The sequence below is a fragment of the Daphnia magna genome, unplaced genomic scaffold (assembly GCF_020631705.1).
Source record: "Daphnia magna isolate NIES unplaced genomic scaffold, ASM2063170v1.1 Dm_contigs335, whole genome shotgun sequence".
NCBI lineage: Eukaryota > Metazoa > Arthropoda > Branchiopoda > Diplostraca > Daphniidae > Daphnia > Daphnia magna.
This window is the reverse complement of record NW_025533251.1, coordinates 21,405-37,703: the sequence shown is the minus strand read 5'-3', so window position 1 is coordinate 37,703 and position 16,299 is coordinate 21,405. Positions and strand designations below refer to the sequence as shown.

The 16,299-nt window shown below is 41.7% G+C and overlaps 3 protein-coding genes across 8 annotated transcripts; 2 read left to right on the top strand and 1 right to left on the bottom strand.

Moving 5' to 3' along the window:
- Window positions 1-9,023: 9,023 nt before the first annotated feature.
- Window positions 9,024-11,004, top strand: LOC123466403 (elongation of very long chain fatty acids protein 4-like). 2 transcript variants are annotated; one of them, XM_045167838.1, is made up of 5 exons: window positions 9,024-9,144; window positions 9,224-10,335; window positions 10,414-10,541; window positions 10,612-10,767; window positions 10,850-11,004. In XM_045167838.1, exons 2-5 carry the CDS (start codon window positions 10,287-10,289, stop codon window positions 10,862-10,864), a joined length of 348 nt encoding a protein of 115 aa, XP_045023773.1. In that variant the 5' UTR covers window positions 9,024-9,144; window positions 9,224-10,286; the 3' UTR covers window positions 10,865-11,004. The 2 variants fall into 2 exon arrangements, with proteins under 2 accessions (XP_045023773.1, XP_045023772.1); XM_045167837.1 differs by having other exon boundaries at window positions 9,025-9,144; window positions 10,841-11,004.
- Window positions 11,005-11,491: 487 nt separating this feature from the next.
- LOC116935563 lies at window positions 11,492-12,639 on the bottom strand. The gene is made up of 4 exons (XM_032942855.2): window positions 12,478-12,639; window positions 12,088-12,421; window positions 11,915-12,015; window positions 11,492-11,851 (listed from the first exon to the last, which is right to left on the bottom strand). The coding sequence occupies exons 2-4, from the start codon at window positions 12,229-12,231 to the stop codon at window positions 11,629-11,631; spliced, it is 468 nt and encodes a 155-aa protein (XP_032798746.2). The 5' UTR covers window positions 12,232-12,421; window positions 12,478-12,639; the 3' UTR covers window positions 11,492-11,628.
- A 529-nt stretch (window positions 12,640-13,168) lies between these two features.
- Window positions 13,169-16,206, top strand: LOC116935564 (E3 ubiquitin-protein ligase MIB2). Of its 5 annotated transcripts, XR_004401326.2 has the most exons (10): window positions 13,169-13,280; window positions 13,360-13,444; window positions 13,944-14,140; window positions 14,221-14,489; window positions 14,569-14,725; window positions 14,813-14,967; window positions 15,039-15,141; window positions 15,211-15,444; window positions 15,525-15,673; window positions 15,734-16,206. XR_004401326.2 is itself a non-coding variant. In XM_045167836.1 (9 exons), the coding sequence occupies exons 3-7, from the start codon at window positions 14,437-14,439 to the stop codon at window positions 15,232-15,234; spliced, it is 492 nt and encodes a 163-aa protein (XP_045023771.1). In that variant the 5' UTR covers window positions 13,169-13,280; window positions 13,360-14,140; window positions 14,221-14,436; the 3' UTR covers window positions 15,235-15,444; window positions 15,543-15,673; window positions 15,734-16,206. The 5 variants fall into 5 exon arrangements, 4 of the variants coding, with proteins under 4 accessions (XP_045023771.1, XP_032798748.2, XP_032798749.2 ...); XM_045167836.1 differs by having other exon boundaries at window positions 13,360-14,140; window positions 15,543-15,673; XM_032942857.2 differs by having other exon boundaries at window positions 13,360-14,140.
- Window positions 16,207-16,299: the final 93 nt, after the last annotated feature.

Below are 16,299 nucleotides of genomic sequence, written 5' to 3'. Positions count from 1 at the left end.
TAGGAGCCGGTCGTTGCCTTCGAACTCAGACATGGGCTGGTGACGTCGGACATCTGGAATGTCTATTCGAGCGTGCTCGTGTCTCTCTGCACTCGCCTCTTCTTCTGCTACGTCGGGTTGCGTTTCTGGATCAGCAACTGATCCGATTTCTGTTTGAAAAGTCAAGCAAAAATTAGATTGTGCTGAAAGGAAAGCGGAAGAGAAGTGCAGTATGGAATACAATAAGTAGATAATTAGGTTACCTCCATAGCCACCACCGTTGCTGTCGCTCCTTTCGTCTGTTGCCGGACCGCTGGAAAGGGTGTCGCGGAGGCTCTGGAGCACCTGCACGGCGGGACCACCTCGGTCGCTCGTGGGGTGGGCCGATTTGCCGAGGAAGACGGCCGGCAGCTGAGCGCTCTGTGGTAGCTCTATGTCCTCTTCTGGCTCTTGTCCGTGCATGGGAGCGATTGGCTGCTCTCGTTCGGCGGTGGCCAACCGTTCTACGGCAATTCCGACGTCATCAGAAACGATCCGGGCGTGCTGGATCAGGTCGTCCGCTATGTGTTCCAGGATCACTTCCATCTCGGGCGTGTCGTCAATGGTGATGTTGGTGTAGAAGTGGTTCAAGTGTTTCAGCGCCCGGAGCCATGAGAAGACGACGTCCGTGCGTACGTGCATCTCGTGGATGTGCCGGAACCTGTCGGGCACCAGAGCATCCCACTGCGCCTTGGCACCGATGAAGGCGATGCTAATGAAAGCGGGCAAGCCATCGGCACGGGGGTAGGTCCCTTCCCCTGTATCATCTGTAGCTCGAGCCTGTTCCGCGACGAGTTCCGCGGATTCTGGCTGTGGGAAGGCAATGACGTGGCCTTGCCTGGCGGAATGCCTTTGTGCGCTGGTGGCCCCGGTCAGTTTGATGATTGAAGCATAAAGCCGAGCCCGAGCGATGACGTACTGCTCGGCCAGGCGAAGTGGAGGCAGTCCGATGCGGCTGGGCACCCCGAAGTCGATGCCGGCTGCGATGGAGAGCGGCGGGATGGTTGGCTGTCGTTTGCCCAAGTGGTACCAGCAGCCGGCGCAGAGCTTGGCCGTCTCGCACGTTACGCTGCCCGTCTCATCCCTAGCAGCGGTCACGAATTCAGGGTGTAGATGGAAATACGCACCGGTCGTAGAGCGGAAGTGGCTGATGGCGGGCCGGAAGTCGACAGGGACGGAAGTGAGTCGTCCGACCTCGTCAGGGCTAAGCTGGAGTTTGGGGAGTTGCAGGAGGTCGACGTTGTGGTAGAGGGCCGACTCCTCCGTACCCATCTGGAAGGTTCGGATACCGCAACTGGCGCAGCCGAATAGTTGAGCTTTGAGATCGACGGCGTGTTGAAATGTTTTCACGATCCGAGCGCGCGGATTTTGGCCGTCATCTGTAAATCCAGCTTCCATCTCTTCCGCAATCGTTTGGAGGATCTGTAGGGTGTCGGTTTCCTCTAAGTCCAGTGTGTTGCTATTGCTGTAGAGGCGAGAAGCAGCCCGGAAGCGGTTGTGACCAGAGTTGATTGCCAAGGAGACGAGGGCGGTGACAGGATCGCGTTCGAACTGCTTAAGCTGCTGGATGGTGGGCTCGTGAATATCGGCAAGTGACGGGCCTCTCGGTGTTAATGGCTGCACGCATCCGTCTGCAAATCAGGAAGAATAAATTTTATTATTATATCGAATCCCATGATTTGCATTTACGAATGAAGTCGGTTAGATATTAATACAGTTAAACACAAAGTTATTTTGGAACCCTTACCCGAGTTAGATGAGGTTAGTGATCCCCCGGACGTTTGAGCCGGCTGTGGGCGCTTCGGTGGTCCAAACATGCCATCTGTAAATGTGGAAGCATTCGAGGGAGTCAAACACGTGTAATAATACTAAATAAAGTGAAATACAAGGCTATTTTGTAAGCATTACCTTGTGCAGGTGAGGTAATTGATTCACCAGAAGATTGAGCTGGCTGTCGTCGGGTCGGTGGTTCAGATGTACATACTGTAAATTTGGAAACGAGTTGGATTTCCTAATTAACTTGTCGTTTTCAAATGTGTATGCATATAATTACATAAAAATTCAAATATATGTATGTGAGATATGACGTGGAAACATGCGTGAATTAGCGTTAGAGAGGCTGTAATATTTGATACCTGGGGAACTGCGGAAGGGTACCCGGGGATTGGCACGTTCTTCCCCTGCAGTGTGCGTGGATGCAGAATGCACTGTGGATGTGAAAGTTCATCAAGGGAATGGTAAGATATGAAAAGAAATATAAGTACCATAGGATGTAGCTGTTCCAGTAAAATCTGAAAGCACAGCGTCCTGTACAGCAACGAACGGATAAGGCTGTGGTTCGCCTCCTAGAAACAGGAATATAAACCATTTGGAATGTAAAAATGTCATTTGAAAACTGTTTGCGTTACCTTGCGATACAAGCTCCGTTTTGGATTGCGCAGTTAGTGTTGGTCCAACGTGGACAGTAGGGCACTGGGCTGTTGAAGTTTGGAATACAGGGGAACGTAGCCGTGCATTCGCCTGGGCATTGGCATCCTCGGGGGTAAGGGGATGTCGGGCAGGTTCCTTAGATGCAGATGGTTGGGTTGGCTGGGAATAGGGCCGTCCTGAAGACGGCATCGACATACCATACGATGGTCTGGTCGGTTGTCCTGTCACATTCACACAGTTTTCGATAAAGATTGAGTCATTGCCAGTAAAGGAATTTGAAGGGTACATTCACGGAAGTCGATCGTGTTACTTTGTAATGAAGGCGCGGTACTGGATGTCACAGGCGGAGCTGGCCTAACTTGGCGAGCATCTGGACGCTGGGTAGTTTGCGGTTGGAACATTGGAGAACGTAGCCATGCCTCCGCTAGGGCCTTGGCATCCGGGGGGATGAGCGGATGTTCGCCAGATTCGCAGGATGCAGATGGTTGGTTCGGCCGGGAACAGGACCGTCCTGAATGAGGCAGCGGTATACCATGCGGTAGTGCGGATGAGCGTGTTCTCAAGTTTGACGGCTGTCGTGTAGGATGCGTTTGCGGTTGTAAAAGTCCTGGTACGTAGAAGCGAGTTTGGGATAAGCATAGTGGCATTGAAGAAATAGGATGAAAGTACATTGCAGATGAATATTTTTATGGAAATTAAGTATGTTACCTTTCAATGCCTCTGTGGTACTAGATGACGCAGGCGGTGGTGGTCTAACGTGAACAGCATCAGTGCGGTGAAGTATTTGCGGTTGGAACATCGGAGAACGTACCCATGCTTCCGCCTGAGCATTGGTATCTATGGGGATAGACGGATGTCGGGCAGGTTCGTTGGATGCAGGTGGCTGGTTTGGCCGGAAACAGGGTTGTTCCGAACTCAAGAGCGGGATACCGTGCAATGGTCCTGCTGAACGTTCTCTCAGATTTGGCAGCTGTTGTGTAGGATACCTTTGCATTTCTGAACGTTCTGCTAGGTAGATAAAGAGTTTGAGATAAGAATAGTGACATTGGAGAAACATTGCAAAGCATTCTTATTGAACGAACAATGTTACCTTGCAATGCCCGTGCGGTATTGGATGGTGTAAACGTTGTTGGTCTAATGTGCGCAATAGTATCTTGATTCGTTTGCAGTTGAAGCATGGAAGAACCATGCCGGGCATTGACGTGCGCGGAGTTAAACGGGCTTTGAACGGGCAGGTTGAATAAGAATGGTTGATTGCTCAAAGGAAGCGGTTGGTCGGTACTCAGTCGTGGCGTAGCAAGCTGTTGTGAATGTGACCGTTCTAATAAAGGTGTGACCGTGATGAGTAAGTATAACATCGTAACAGTAGAAGAATAACGCGAGGAACGCAGATGGAAACTGTCTGTGTTACCTTGAAATGCAGCCGCGGCATTGAATGACGGAGGAAGTGTTGACTCAACGTGCGCAACGCTGCTATGGGTTGTCTGTAATCGATGCATGGGGGAATTGAACCATGCAGTCGCTTGGGTATTTCCATCTGTGGAGAAAAGCGGGTTTTGGACGTCCCAGCCAGATGGTGATGGATGGTTTCGTGTAAGCGACGGATTCCCCATAGACGACAGAGACATAGGAAGCGGTTGTACGTCTGAATGTCCTGTTACCGTGAATGGAAATTAGTCTTGATAAATAAGTCAAATACTATATGTATTTTGGTATTATAAAAAAAGGAGAATTGTGTGCAGGTGTACCAATTGGTTCTGGTAGTCGAGGAAATGTAGGATTGCTACTGATTTCCTGTTGGTGGTGAAGGATATATCCGAGAGACGTGTTGGTCGATGCTTCGTGGCTCATAGGGACTAGAAAATCAGTGTGTACAGCATGCAGCAGTTGGGAACGGCCTTTAGAATGATGAAGTCTATAATTTGAAGGAAGGAACATCGTGATCATATATGGGCAGAATACCTGGTTGAAACAGTTCGTCTTCTTGTCCTTCTCGCCATGTTGTAGATTGCAGAGAGCCACTTGAGATAATCTGGTTTGGCAATTCAGAAGAAGTTCCAGGCAATGCTTCCTCTATGAAAAGGATATGAGAGATACGAAATGATGAATGCCTCAAACCGGCGTCTTTGATACCCGTTATGTGATACATGGTTGTAGTTTTCCTGCAGGATTATTTACCTTGATGCGATTGTGCGGGAGGAGTCTCAATAGAAGACGGGGGCAAGTTCAGTAGACGTGAAGGCGTTTGTTGCCCAGCAATGTCACGCGCAGCAGGGACGAGCGTTGCAATTGTTATATTGCTGACAGATTGGTTCCGCGAACGCCACCTGAGATCGCTTTTTCTTTGATTTGTAGCAGAACAATTGCGTCTATGTGACATTCTTGTGAACTGGGGGATAGCCAAGTCCTGCCCTGCACGTACCATGTAAGAAAGCAGATAGGTTTCACTCATTGTCAGTCAATTGGATATATATCGGTTGTTCTTGCCCATGTTGGGTATGGCCCTACGCTTTTGCCCAGTAAGCCCAGAACCGTTTTCACTTGCCGGTTTCCTTGTAACTATTTTGGCCTTTTCTGTGTAACCTTTTTACTTCTGAACCAGAACTCAATGTTGACCTGCCAATTTTTGTCGAATAAATAAGATGTAAACGGTGGCAAGCTGTATCGAACAGTCGTAGCTCCTGAACATTATGGCCCATACCATTCTCGTTCTGCCGCTAAACATTATGGCCCCTATCATTCTGCCCTTCACCGTATACGTAAAAAAAGAAGTAACTTACTTATTATTTGCCTTTCTGGCCCGTTTTCCCCACCGTTCCGGCCCTTATTTTTTGTACTCTTCTGGCCCCATTGTTTCCCTTTCTGAAGGGAACGGAGAACGGAACGGGGAAAAATAGGGAAAACAATTGGAAAAGAGGTGGTATAGGAAATAAGAGACATTATTGGACTATTCTATCATAGCATTACATAATTTAAGTCAATATTGCGGTAGTTTGTGTTAAGTAAATAGCGTTGAATAGTTGAACTTTTACTTAATTAGATTATTCTACGCTATATCAACTCTGCACAAACTAACGCAATGTGGACGAACGGTATTCTTCTACGTTATTAACTTAACACAAACTAACGTAATATGGACGAACGCTTTAAACTAAACACAAGGTAATGCTATATGGACCTAAATTATGCAATGCTATGTTGGAAAATTGAAACTGTTTCATTAGTTTGCTGGTAATAACCCCTACATTCATTGGTTTTCTCGTTTTGTTCGTTAAGGGCAGAAAGGGAAATAATTGGGCCATAAGGGAACCGAAAATAAGGGCCGGAACGGTGGGGAAAACGGGCCAGAAAGGCAAATAATAAGTAAGCTACTGTTTTTTTTGCGTATTTGGCGAGAGCCAGAATGGTAGGAGCAAGAACGTTTAAGGGCAGCAGAACGTCCAGGGAACCCGAGAACTAACCAAACCAAACAGAACTCAACGGAACCCAAGCTAATGTCGCTCAACCATTTGTTTACATGGCTTCGTGGAACGGTTCTTCGGTTAGGACCAGAAACGCATTTTTAAAAACCGAAAACGCCTTTTCAACCTTGCAAAAACCATGTTTATTTCAGTCACAGATTCTTTTGTGGAAAATAAAACTGACTGAAACAAACATGGTTTCCCATGTTCGTTTCATTCCGAAAGAGATTTCGGAACATTAAACTTAGTGAAACAAACATGGCTATCCATGTCAGTTTCAAAATAGTCTTGAATTAAAAAAAAAAGAGGGAGAGAGAAAATAAAACCCTACTGCCTTGAATAGACGAATGAGTGGTTTGAAAGTGAAATGAATTAACATACTATAACCGGCATGTGTTTGTCATCCAGTTATGTTGCTCAATGGGAAATTTGAGTCAAAGAGAAGCAAAGCCAATGACTACTGTAACAAAATTGCGTTAAAAAAGTATTACTTACGTTGTGAAAACACTTTTGATTGTTGAGTACTGACCGTTCTGATGGCGAACCTGATATGGTGACGACGGCGATGCAATGGTGACGTCTTGTTCGCTTCAGCTTTTGGTTGTTACCAAAATTCCATATTAAACCAATTTCTGTTTTCCTCAATAGCTACGGGATGAAGACAGAATCCCTGGGGGTGATTTGGTGTTTCATGTTAAATGTCCTTGTCATTATTGGAGCGTTGATTTCGCAAGGAAAACGACTACTTGTGCATCATATTCTTTGTAAATGAGATCATTAAATAAGGGAATTTGTAGAACGTATTCAATGCGTTGAGTTATGGTTGGAGTATAAATGGGAGTTCCGTGAGTGTTGGTGTCAGTATAGTTCGCATATCTCCGACTGTGATGTTGTCTGTAAGTGACTTGTCTTCCTTGGAAGACGTTGTAGAAGAAACCGCTTTGGTGCGAAAAGATGAGTTTGACCGCGATGGAGATTTGGTAGAGGATGGTAATGGAGTGAGCGTTGGATCCATGTCAAAAAAACGAAAAGTGGCTCCTTCCCAAACGCATTTGATTAGGGATTTGGTTATTGATTTGTCAAAGTAGGTGTTAAATTGTAGTGCACTGGGTGTTAGTGATTGATGGCTGATTTTTTTGTATCAGTTGGACGACCACGGCGCAGCTTATTAGAAAGACGTTTGTTTCCAATAATAATCATATGGACGTGATTTTTTCCGATGGGGTCAAATGCGTCAAGGGGGTTATTTATCGTAATCTTTGTAGTAAGTTTGAGAATCTTCTTGAAGAAGGTAAAACTTACACGTTGAGCAAATGCCGACTGAAAGAATACAAAGGACCCGTACACAATCTACCTATGTTGGCTTTGCAGGTGGAATTTTCTGTTTTTACAGAGGTGAGTTTTGAATTTCTTTTTTTTTCTTTGATTAACTCTTGTTTGGTACGCTCTAGATTTATCTAATGGATAGTGATCCAGTGGTGACTCGTCATTATCCTATTCCTATTACTAGTTTGAGGGATGCTAAGGATTTGAAGCATAACACCGTTATAGGTCAGGTTTTTTTTTAAAATCTATTTCGGTTTATTTGTTTTATTGAAATGCTGTGTTTCAGATCTTGATTGCATCGTTAAAGATTCCAGCAATGAAGTCATTATTTTTTCGCATTCTGAGAAATCCAAGAAAGAAGTTTTAGTGTACGATAGTTCCTGTTTGCCTGGTGAAACAGTGAGTTTGTCCTTTTCTTTTCATGTGATTTGTTTTTTATCTCTTTGGCTTTTTTTGTATAGTTTGTCTTCGATGTCTGGAATGGTGATGTTTCGCAGTTTGAAAATCTGAATGGTAATTACATTTACCGTCTTCAGGTAAGGGATGCAAAGGTGACGATCTTCCGAGAGCAGATGTATTTGGGCTTGTCTTTTAGCGGGAAAATTCTAGTAAGTTTCTTGATTGGTGATTAAATTTTGGGTTGATTTTGTGAATGTGATTATTTGTTTGTTTTCATAGTTAACTCCTGTGTCGAAGAATTCCGCAGATTATGAAACCGTTTGCAAGTGGCATAAGAAGAAATGTGTTTCGGATTCGAGTGTAACTAAAAATGGTGTCTGATCTTTGGTTATTCCAAGCTGTTTCATTTAGATTTTCTGTCATCTTTTTTTCGTATTTTGAATACAATCTGCAATTTGAACAAGTTGTTTTGTGTTTCTTTGTATTTATCTGTGGTTTTTTGGGGTTTTTTGGGTGGGGGGGGGGTTCTCTGTTTGTCATCTTACAATTATTTCGATATTGTTTGTTGTTGGAAACATTCTAGTGATGCAAGCTATCATTTGACCTGCGACACTAAGTTTTCCTGTTTTGTTATGGACAAAGGGATGTACTTGTAATACATTATTGTGAAGATGTAATTTTGTGATGTTAGAGTGTGAATATTTTAGTAAAACTAGAAGGTTATGCCGTAGTTATCTCATTATGAGCTCCAAACTGTTAATTGTTTTTCCAGGGTTTCCAGCCGGGTGGTGATTGGCTGCGAATTGGGGGGAATTTTTTCGTGCTGAAACGGAAACTTTTTCGTTTTTTTTTTTTTATTTTTTTTTTCATGTCATTCGCCGTCTAAAACTACGTGTCCCAGGTTTGTTTGCAAAACTGTTGGTTTCTTTGTTAATTTTATATATGTATTTGTTTCATCAAAATTCAAATTTCGGTCACAAAAGTCGGCCTGTGATTGGTTGGTGAACTTAGGGACCCTCCTGTGTCGCGAATTTTCTTATTTTGGGTGACATTTTGTTAGAGTGGGATTCTCCATGCAAAAGTGTATTGTTTGAGGTATTTTTTGTGCTGAAAGATTGGTTTAGTTAATTTGTAACTTGTGTTTATTTAGAAAGGGCTAGGGCGGCTGTCGTTAGTCATTTGTTTTATTAACATTCTATGAAGTCCGGTTAAGCCATTGACGTATGCTCGCGAGTTCATTGAAGGCTACATCTGAAATGTTATTATTCATAGTTTAATACATTTGAATTCAAATTTGTTTTATTAAACAATTGAACTTATTGATTATTAACAACTATTATTATTAACCGATTTGTTTTAGTAGTTGTAATGTGAAAATTTGGCAACAGGCAAATGATATAAAAAACTGAAGGGAACAAGACGTCACCACTGCATCGCCGTCGTCATCATATCAGCTTCACCTTCACTATCACAACAGTCAGTATTCAGCAGTCACCAGTGTTTCCAGAACGTAGGTAATACTTTTCTAACGCAATTTTGTTACAGTAATCTTTGACTTTGTTTCTCTTTGACTCATATTTCCAATTTAGCAATGTAACTGGATGGTAAACAGATGCAGGTTATCATATGGGCATTCATTTCATTTTTATACGCCTGATTCGTCTATGCAGGGCAGTATGGTTTTATTTTCTCTCTCTGTTTTCTATTTATTCAAGACTATTTGAAACGTACATGCACAACCATGATTGTTTCAATCAGTCTTATTTCCCTTCTTCTCTTCTGAAATGAAACGAACATGGGTAACCATGTTTGTTTCAGTCAGATTAGTTTATTTTACTGTGTAATGAAATGAAACGAACATGGGTAACCATGTTTGTTTCAGTCAGTTTTATTTCTCACATTCTCTTCTGAAATGAAACGAACATGGGTAACCATGTTTGTTTCAGTCACTTATATCACATATTGTCTTCTGAAATGAAATGAACATGGGTAACCATGTTTGTTTCAGTCAGTTTTATGTGACATATTCCCTTCTGAAATGAAACGAACATGGGTAACCATGTTTGTTTCAGTCAGATTTGTTTCCCTTATTCACTTGTGAACTAAAACAAACATGGTTTCCCATGTTTGTTTCAGTGAACATAATGTTTAAAATTTCCTATTATTTGCATAGGAACACTGAGGGGGAAATTATTCTCACCTAATCGGACGATGGAAACTTCAGTAGCATGTGCTTCAACGAGAATTGATTGTTGCCATTACTACCAACCGCAAAGGATATCGCATTCGATAGAACAAAGTAATGCATTAGATTGGTCAGCCGACATTTAAGAAAAAAAAAAGCCAACAGATTCGAAGTTTGTGCAATCTACCAGCAGCGCATAGAAGCCCATACATCAATCTAGCAGACGAAATAATTTGATAAAATATTTTGAATTTTGAATCGAAATGTTGGGCGATGAAATTTATATGCGAGCAATGTTTCAATATTTAATTTGGTTTTTAAAAATGTTCAAATTACTCGGCATAGATCGCATCAGCCTTGTGGTGGTACTATTTTTCTCGTTTGGTTGAGATGGTGGACACCATCTATTTAGTGATGCGAAAAAATGGCAGCAATTGACTTTTCTCCACGTTTATCATCACTCGACTATGTTCATGCTCTGGCGGATAGGAGTGAAATGGGTTCCCGGTGGCTCAGGTAATAACTAGCTTCTTATAGATACACAACTTGATTGCTAAGTTACATTATCCTTTTATTGCAACCAAATGACTGCAGCTTTTTTTGCTGCAATGGTCAACAGCTTCATACATGTTGCCATGTACCTGTACTATGCTCTGGCTGCTTGCGATCCAAAAGTCCAAAAGTATCTCTGTTGGGAAAAGTACCTCACTATTCTTCAGATGGTTTGTCATACTCAATTTTTATTATTGAACATTGAGCGAAAGAATTTCAAGATTTCTTTACACTTTATAGGCACAGTTTGTCTCAGCTGTGGTTCTTGGTTTAAGAGCATTCGTCTATGGCTGTGACTTTCCCCTTTGGATGCAGTATGCACGAGTGGTCTACATGTCTTCTTTTCTCTTCCTGTTTGGCCAATACTACAGGAATGCTTACCTTCAAAAGAAACAGGCAAAGACAACAAGAGATGTTTTCATGTTACATCAGATATATTAATTTATTTATTGTAACATTTTTATCCAAGCATTCACAGAAGAAAAACAGATAGAAAAGTCATCAGAGGCTCATTCTTTCAACGACTCTGTCAATCACTTAAAACATAACACTAATAGGGTCTCTCCAGGTTTATTAATACTCTTTGTGTACGTTTGAATCTCCTTCTTATAGAAATAAATGATCAAAAATCAACCTTTTTTCCAGATCTATTTTGGATCCAGTGATCAATTTCTGGTAACGAAATTTAGACTGTTGATTGTGGTTTTTTTTCTGTGGGTTGTTGGAGGATTACTTAGGGAGATCCGCATGGCTGCTTCTAAGGTGCTTTCACATGAGCACCTTTTCTATACATTTTTGGAGCTTACGTACCTGACGTTCATTCTCCTTTTTACGCCATTGAAACACAAGGATTTAATTATGGAAGCTCCTAAACATAGAATAAAGGGTTTTCGTGGAAGTCTCTTTAGGCAAAATATAGAAACGTGAATGAATCTATTTCTCATGAATCATTTTCCGGCTAATTGCGACTGGTTAGGACAATGATGTTTTGGTGAAATGTTCCCAGCCCAAATAGCCGCAATTTTGCTTTTTTTTTTTTAATTTAAACGAAACAAAAAAAAAACCAAGTTAATTTAAATTTATCTCAAGAGTGTATATTTCTATCCTTGTTCTAAATTGCTTTTTCTTGATTCTTAGCCTACCAGCATTTTAGTTGTCATTGGCATTTAAAACGGGGAATAAAATTCAAAAACATTGTGCAGCACAAACAACACCTTACCCTTACATTTGATTTTTATGAAAAACTTCTGTGAATGATTATTGGGGCGGAAACGTAAACGAATTAGTGGGTGTTGACATCCGAGATTGAGAGGGGAGAATCATCCACGGCTGTGGAGGGAAAGCCATCCATGGTAGAGGCGGAGGCATTATCCATGTGTTGGATGACTGAGCCAACGACGGCGGAAACGGATGGACCATTAGTAGTGGGGGCGGAGGAACTGCTAATGGTTGAGCGGACCGAATGTTAGTAATAGCGGCCCTTCAATATGGAAAAGTGGAATGATGGTTACATGAATAAAAATTTTGTTGAAAATTTACTTACATGGAGTGAATGAGATGCGACGATTGAGGTGCGATGGTTGGCCCTTCAGTATTTCTATTTCTTATTGGGCAGCTGCTTACTGTATGGCCCTTCACTTTGCACTGAAGAGACAAACATAATAAGTAAAAGGAATGGGAAAAATTTAATTTAATTAATAGTCCAAAAATCCTTACTATTATACACTTTCTATGTCGCATCAAGAAAGCTATGTTTCTTTTCTTTTTTTTCTTCTTCTTTATGGTGACCGCTGTGTTGCCACTTGATCCAGCTAACGGAGGTTGTTGTTCTGGTTGTGGCGTAGTTGACGTTGGTTCCATTGTCCGTCTTAACGATGTTGTACGTGAGGATGGTGCAGTGATGCTTGTTGATGAAGGCTCCGGCGACAGATTCCGAACAACATTTTCCACGTTCAAATCAGGATTGCTGTTAGTTGTTGTCTCTAGTACTTCACTTGATGACGTGACCGTTGAACAAGGTTGTTCCTCGTCGTTTTCATTCTCTGGTGTTCTGGAAACTAAGTGTTAAACATATGTACTGGATTAAAGTAAATTGTGAATAATTACCTGATAGTCTGTAACTTCCGTTTTGCATTGAACTGTCGCACTAAACTGTGGAGTTTTGCTGTTTTAGCGTCCACCCATTGATTGTCCGAATCAGGGTAACCAGCGAATTTTACAAAATACTGGACTTTTTTTCTCCCAGTTTCGGAGAAAACAACACTGAAAAGAAAGCCCCCCCCCCGCAAAAAAAAAATGCACTTTTTATGTACTGAGATAAGACACGTAACCTAAACAAAACTTACCGCCGATCCAGTAGTTCCTCCACAACGTAATCCGTGTCGTCCACAAATTCTCCGCGGTCACGTCCTAGGAAACCTTCCGCGTTTTCAAGCGACATGTTCAACGTAAAACAGTCCAACTTCAACTGAAATGTGACGTTGGTCAGTTTCAAGTTTTGGTGCTACAATGGAAAATTCCCTAAGGAATTTTAATTCTCCCGAGCTATTCTCCGCTACCTAGTACTTACCTTCTTCTTCTTTATTATTATATCATCTTTTTCATTACAGTTAGAATTAAACGTTATAAAACATTCGTATTCGTTTCCACACATTTTATAAAAAAATTTATTTAATAAATTTGAATTCAGGTCAATTTTATTGAACAATTGAATTTATTGATTATTAACAATAATTATTATTAACAGCTGTGTTATTATAGTAGTTTTAATATCAAATTTGGCAACAGGCAAGCAATAGCGAAACCTGAAGTGAAGTAGACGTCACCATTGCATCGCCGTCGTCATCATGTCAGCTTCACCTTCACCATCACAACAGTCAGTATTCAGCAGTCACCAGTGTTTCCAGAACGTAAGTAATACTTTTCTAACGGAATTTTGTTACAGTAATCTTTGACTTTGTTTCTCTTTGACTCATATTTCAAATTTAGCAATGTAACTGGATGGCAAACAGATGCCGGTTATCATATGGGCATTCATTTCATTTTTATACGCCTGATTCGTCTATGCAGGGCAGTATGGTTTTATTTTCTCTCTCTGTTTTCTATTTATTCAAGACTATTTGAAACGTACATGCACAACCATGATTGTTTCAATCAGTCTTATTTTCCTTCTTCTCTTCTGAAATGAAACGAACATGGGTAACCATGTTTGTTTCAGTCAGATTAGTTTATTTTACTGTGTAATGAAATGAAACGAACATGGGTAACCATGTTTGTTTCAGTCAGTTTTATTTCTCACATTCTCTTCTGAAATGAAACGAACATGGGTAACCATGTTTGTTTCAGTCACTTATATCACATATTGTCTTCTGAAATGAAATGAACATGGGTAACCATGTTTGTTTCAGTCAGTTTTATGTGACATATTCCCTTCTGAAATGAAACGAACATGGGTAACCATGTTTGTTTCAGTCAGATTTGTTTCCCTTATTCACTTGTGAACTAAAACAAACATGGTTTCCCATGTTTGTTTCAGTGAACATAATGTTTAAAATTTCCTACTATTTGCATAGGAACACTGGGGGGGAAATTATTCTCACCTAATCGGACGATGGAAACTTCAGTAGCATGTGCTTCAACGAGAATTGATTGCTACCAACCGCAAAGGATATCGCATTCGATAGAACAAAGTAATGCATTCGATTGGTCAGCCGACGTTTAATCCTTCGCTTTACAATTCATGGTCGGCCCATGACAGTACGAGTAACAGGTAAAAATGTATGACATTTTTACACCTGACGATGTCTCATTTCGATGTTTTAATTTTTGTTGTTGTTGTTGTTCTAAAAGGATGGTGGAGAAGGAAAGATGTTCAGGGTTGTTGATTTGCGTGGTTGGGATAATGAATCTGGCCGCAGCATCCTGATAGAGCGAACGCCAAAAGCAGCGGAAAGACTTCCCTGCAAGTTGCCTCTCATCAGGGTCACACGTTCAGTGTGGCCCTGATGATTGGATGATTGGTTGCCCTGTTGATTGGTTGGATTCTTATTGTCCAAAGGGGCATCTATGGAAATTCCTGACGATGACGGTGATACAGCCTTACATTATGCCGCTTTTGGGTAACATTATTAGGATTTCCCTGCGTTAAAGGAATTCTTTTATTTCCTACTTTTATTGTTGATATAATTTGTGTAACAGAAATCAGCACGAAGTTATGGAACTGCTCATAAAAAAAGGAGCCGTCATTGATAGTACGAATCGCGGACGCTGCACACCTTTGCATGTCGCTGTCAATAAGCAGTTTCCTGCTTGTGTTCAGATGCTCCTCAAATACGGATGGGACGTCAATGTTCAAGTACGAATTTCAGAGTCATGCATGAATCATCGCTGATAATGACACGATAATAGAAGTTATCTTCATACTGCTTTGAAACTGAACTAGGACTCGTACGGAGACACGGCCCTGCACGGTGCAATCGGCAAGGAAAATGCGGATATTATAGAAGCTTTAGCTTCGGCATCAGCTGTCGATTGTACACTGAGGAACACGCGGGGTTTCAATGTTCTTCATCACGCCGCTCTCAAAGGGAATTATTTGTAAGCATGGAGTTATGGAACGACATTCGTTTAACACCACCAGTTAAACCAATCTTGTGGTGTTTTCTTAGCGCGGCGGAGCGCATTTTGATGCGCAGTCGACAGCTGGTGGATGTGAAAAAGGATGACGGATTCGCAGCCCTTCATTTAGCTAGTTTGAATGGCCATGTTCAGGTGTGCTTATTTATTATCAGGCATTCCCTCTGGGCTCTTTTAAAGCGTTTACACGTAATCTTTTTTTAGATGGCCTTTCCCCGATTAAAATGAATCGGGGCCGAGACCTACGAGTGAGACAAAAATTACCAGTAAAGGAGGATCGCCCGATCAATCGTTGCCACCTTCCGTCGGCATTGAATGCATTGTCTGCTGTGAAAATCCGCCGGATGTGCGTTTTGAACCTTGTGGCCATGTCGTCACCTGTTCCAAATGTGCCCAACGGATGAAAAAATGTTTACATTGTTCTCAAATCTAATTCCGGTTAGTAAGAATCGTTTCTAATGTTTTCTTCAGACTCAAGTTCACACCTGTAACTCATGTTCAATTGTGTTTCATTTCAGCGTTGTGCTTTCTTGCAGACGGCACCCCGATATCAAGCCAATCGTCTCAACAGCCCAGCCAAGATCACTTAAAATATTTGGAATCTCGTATCGCTGAAATAGAAGAGGCTTATACATGTTCCATTTGTATGGAACGCCGAAGGAATGTGGTAATATAAAACATGATGTCCCATTTTTTTTTGCATCACTTAAAGTTTATACAATTGTAGGCTTTCCTTTGCAGCCATGGTGCGTGTGACAGCTGTTCGCTCAACTTTCGCCATATGTGCCGAAAGTTGATCGCACGTAAAATCAATCTGTATTGAACAAAAGGAGCATGCGAACAATGTTAAAGAAGGGGTTGGTTCAGCTGTTTGTTCCAAGCGAAAGGAAGTAAGCAGCGCTTTGCTGCTACCGTTTCCAGTTCAAATAGAATTTACTTGGAAAGTCATATTTCAAAACTGCTAGAACGGGACCTCAGACTATGCATTGTTTGGCCCATCCTATCCGCACCTCATTTTTGTGTAAATTTTATTCTGGTTGAATTCAATGTGAAGTTTTTGTCTGTCTTGAATTTAGCATGATGATTATGTCTAGTTATACTGGATATATTGTTTGTGCCTTTAAAACGTTTGCAAAAAAGAATGTTCTTAGATCTGACACCATGTGTTACTGAATTGATTAAAGATCCTTGAATAACTCACTACAAAAAACTGGTTGAAATTTTAAACCTAATCACGGCCTGGATACAAGTGGTTTAGTTACCGTCATATCACCTGTCCCTTTGGGCTTTGCA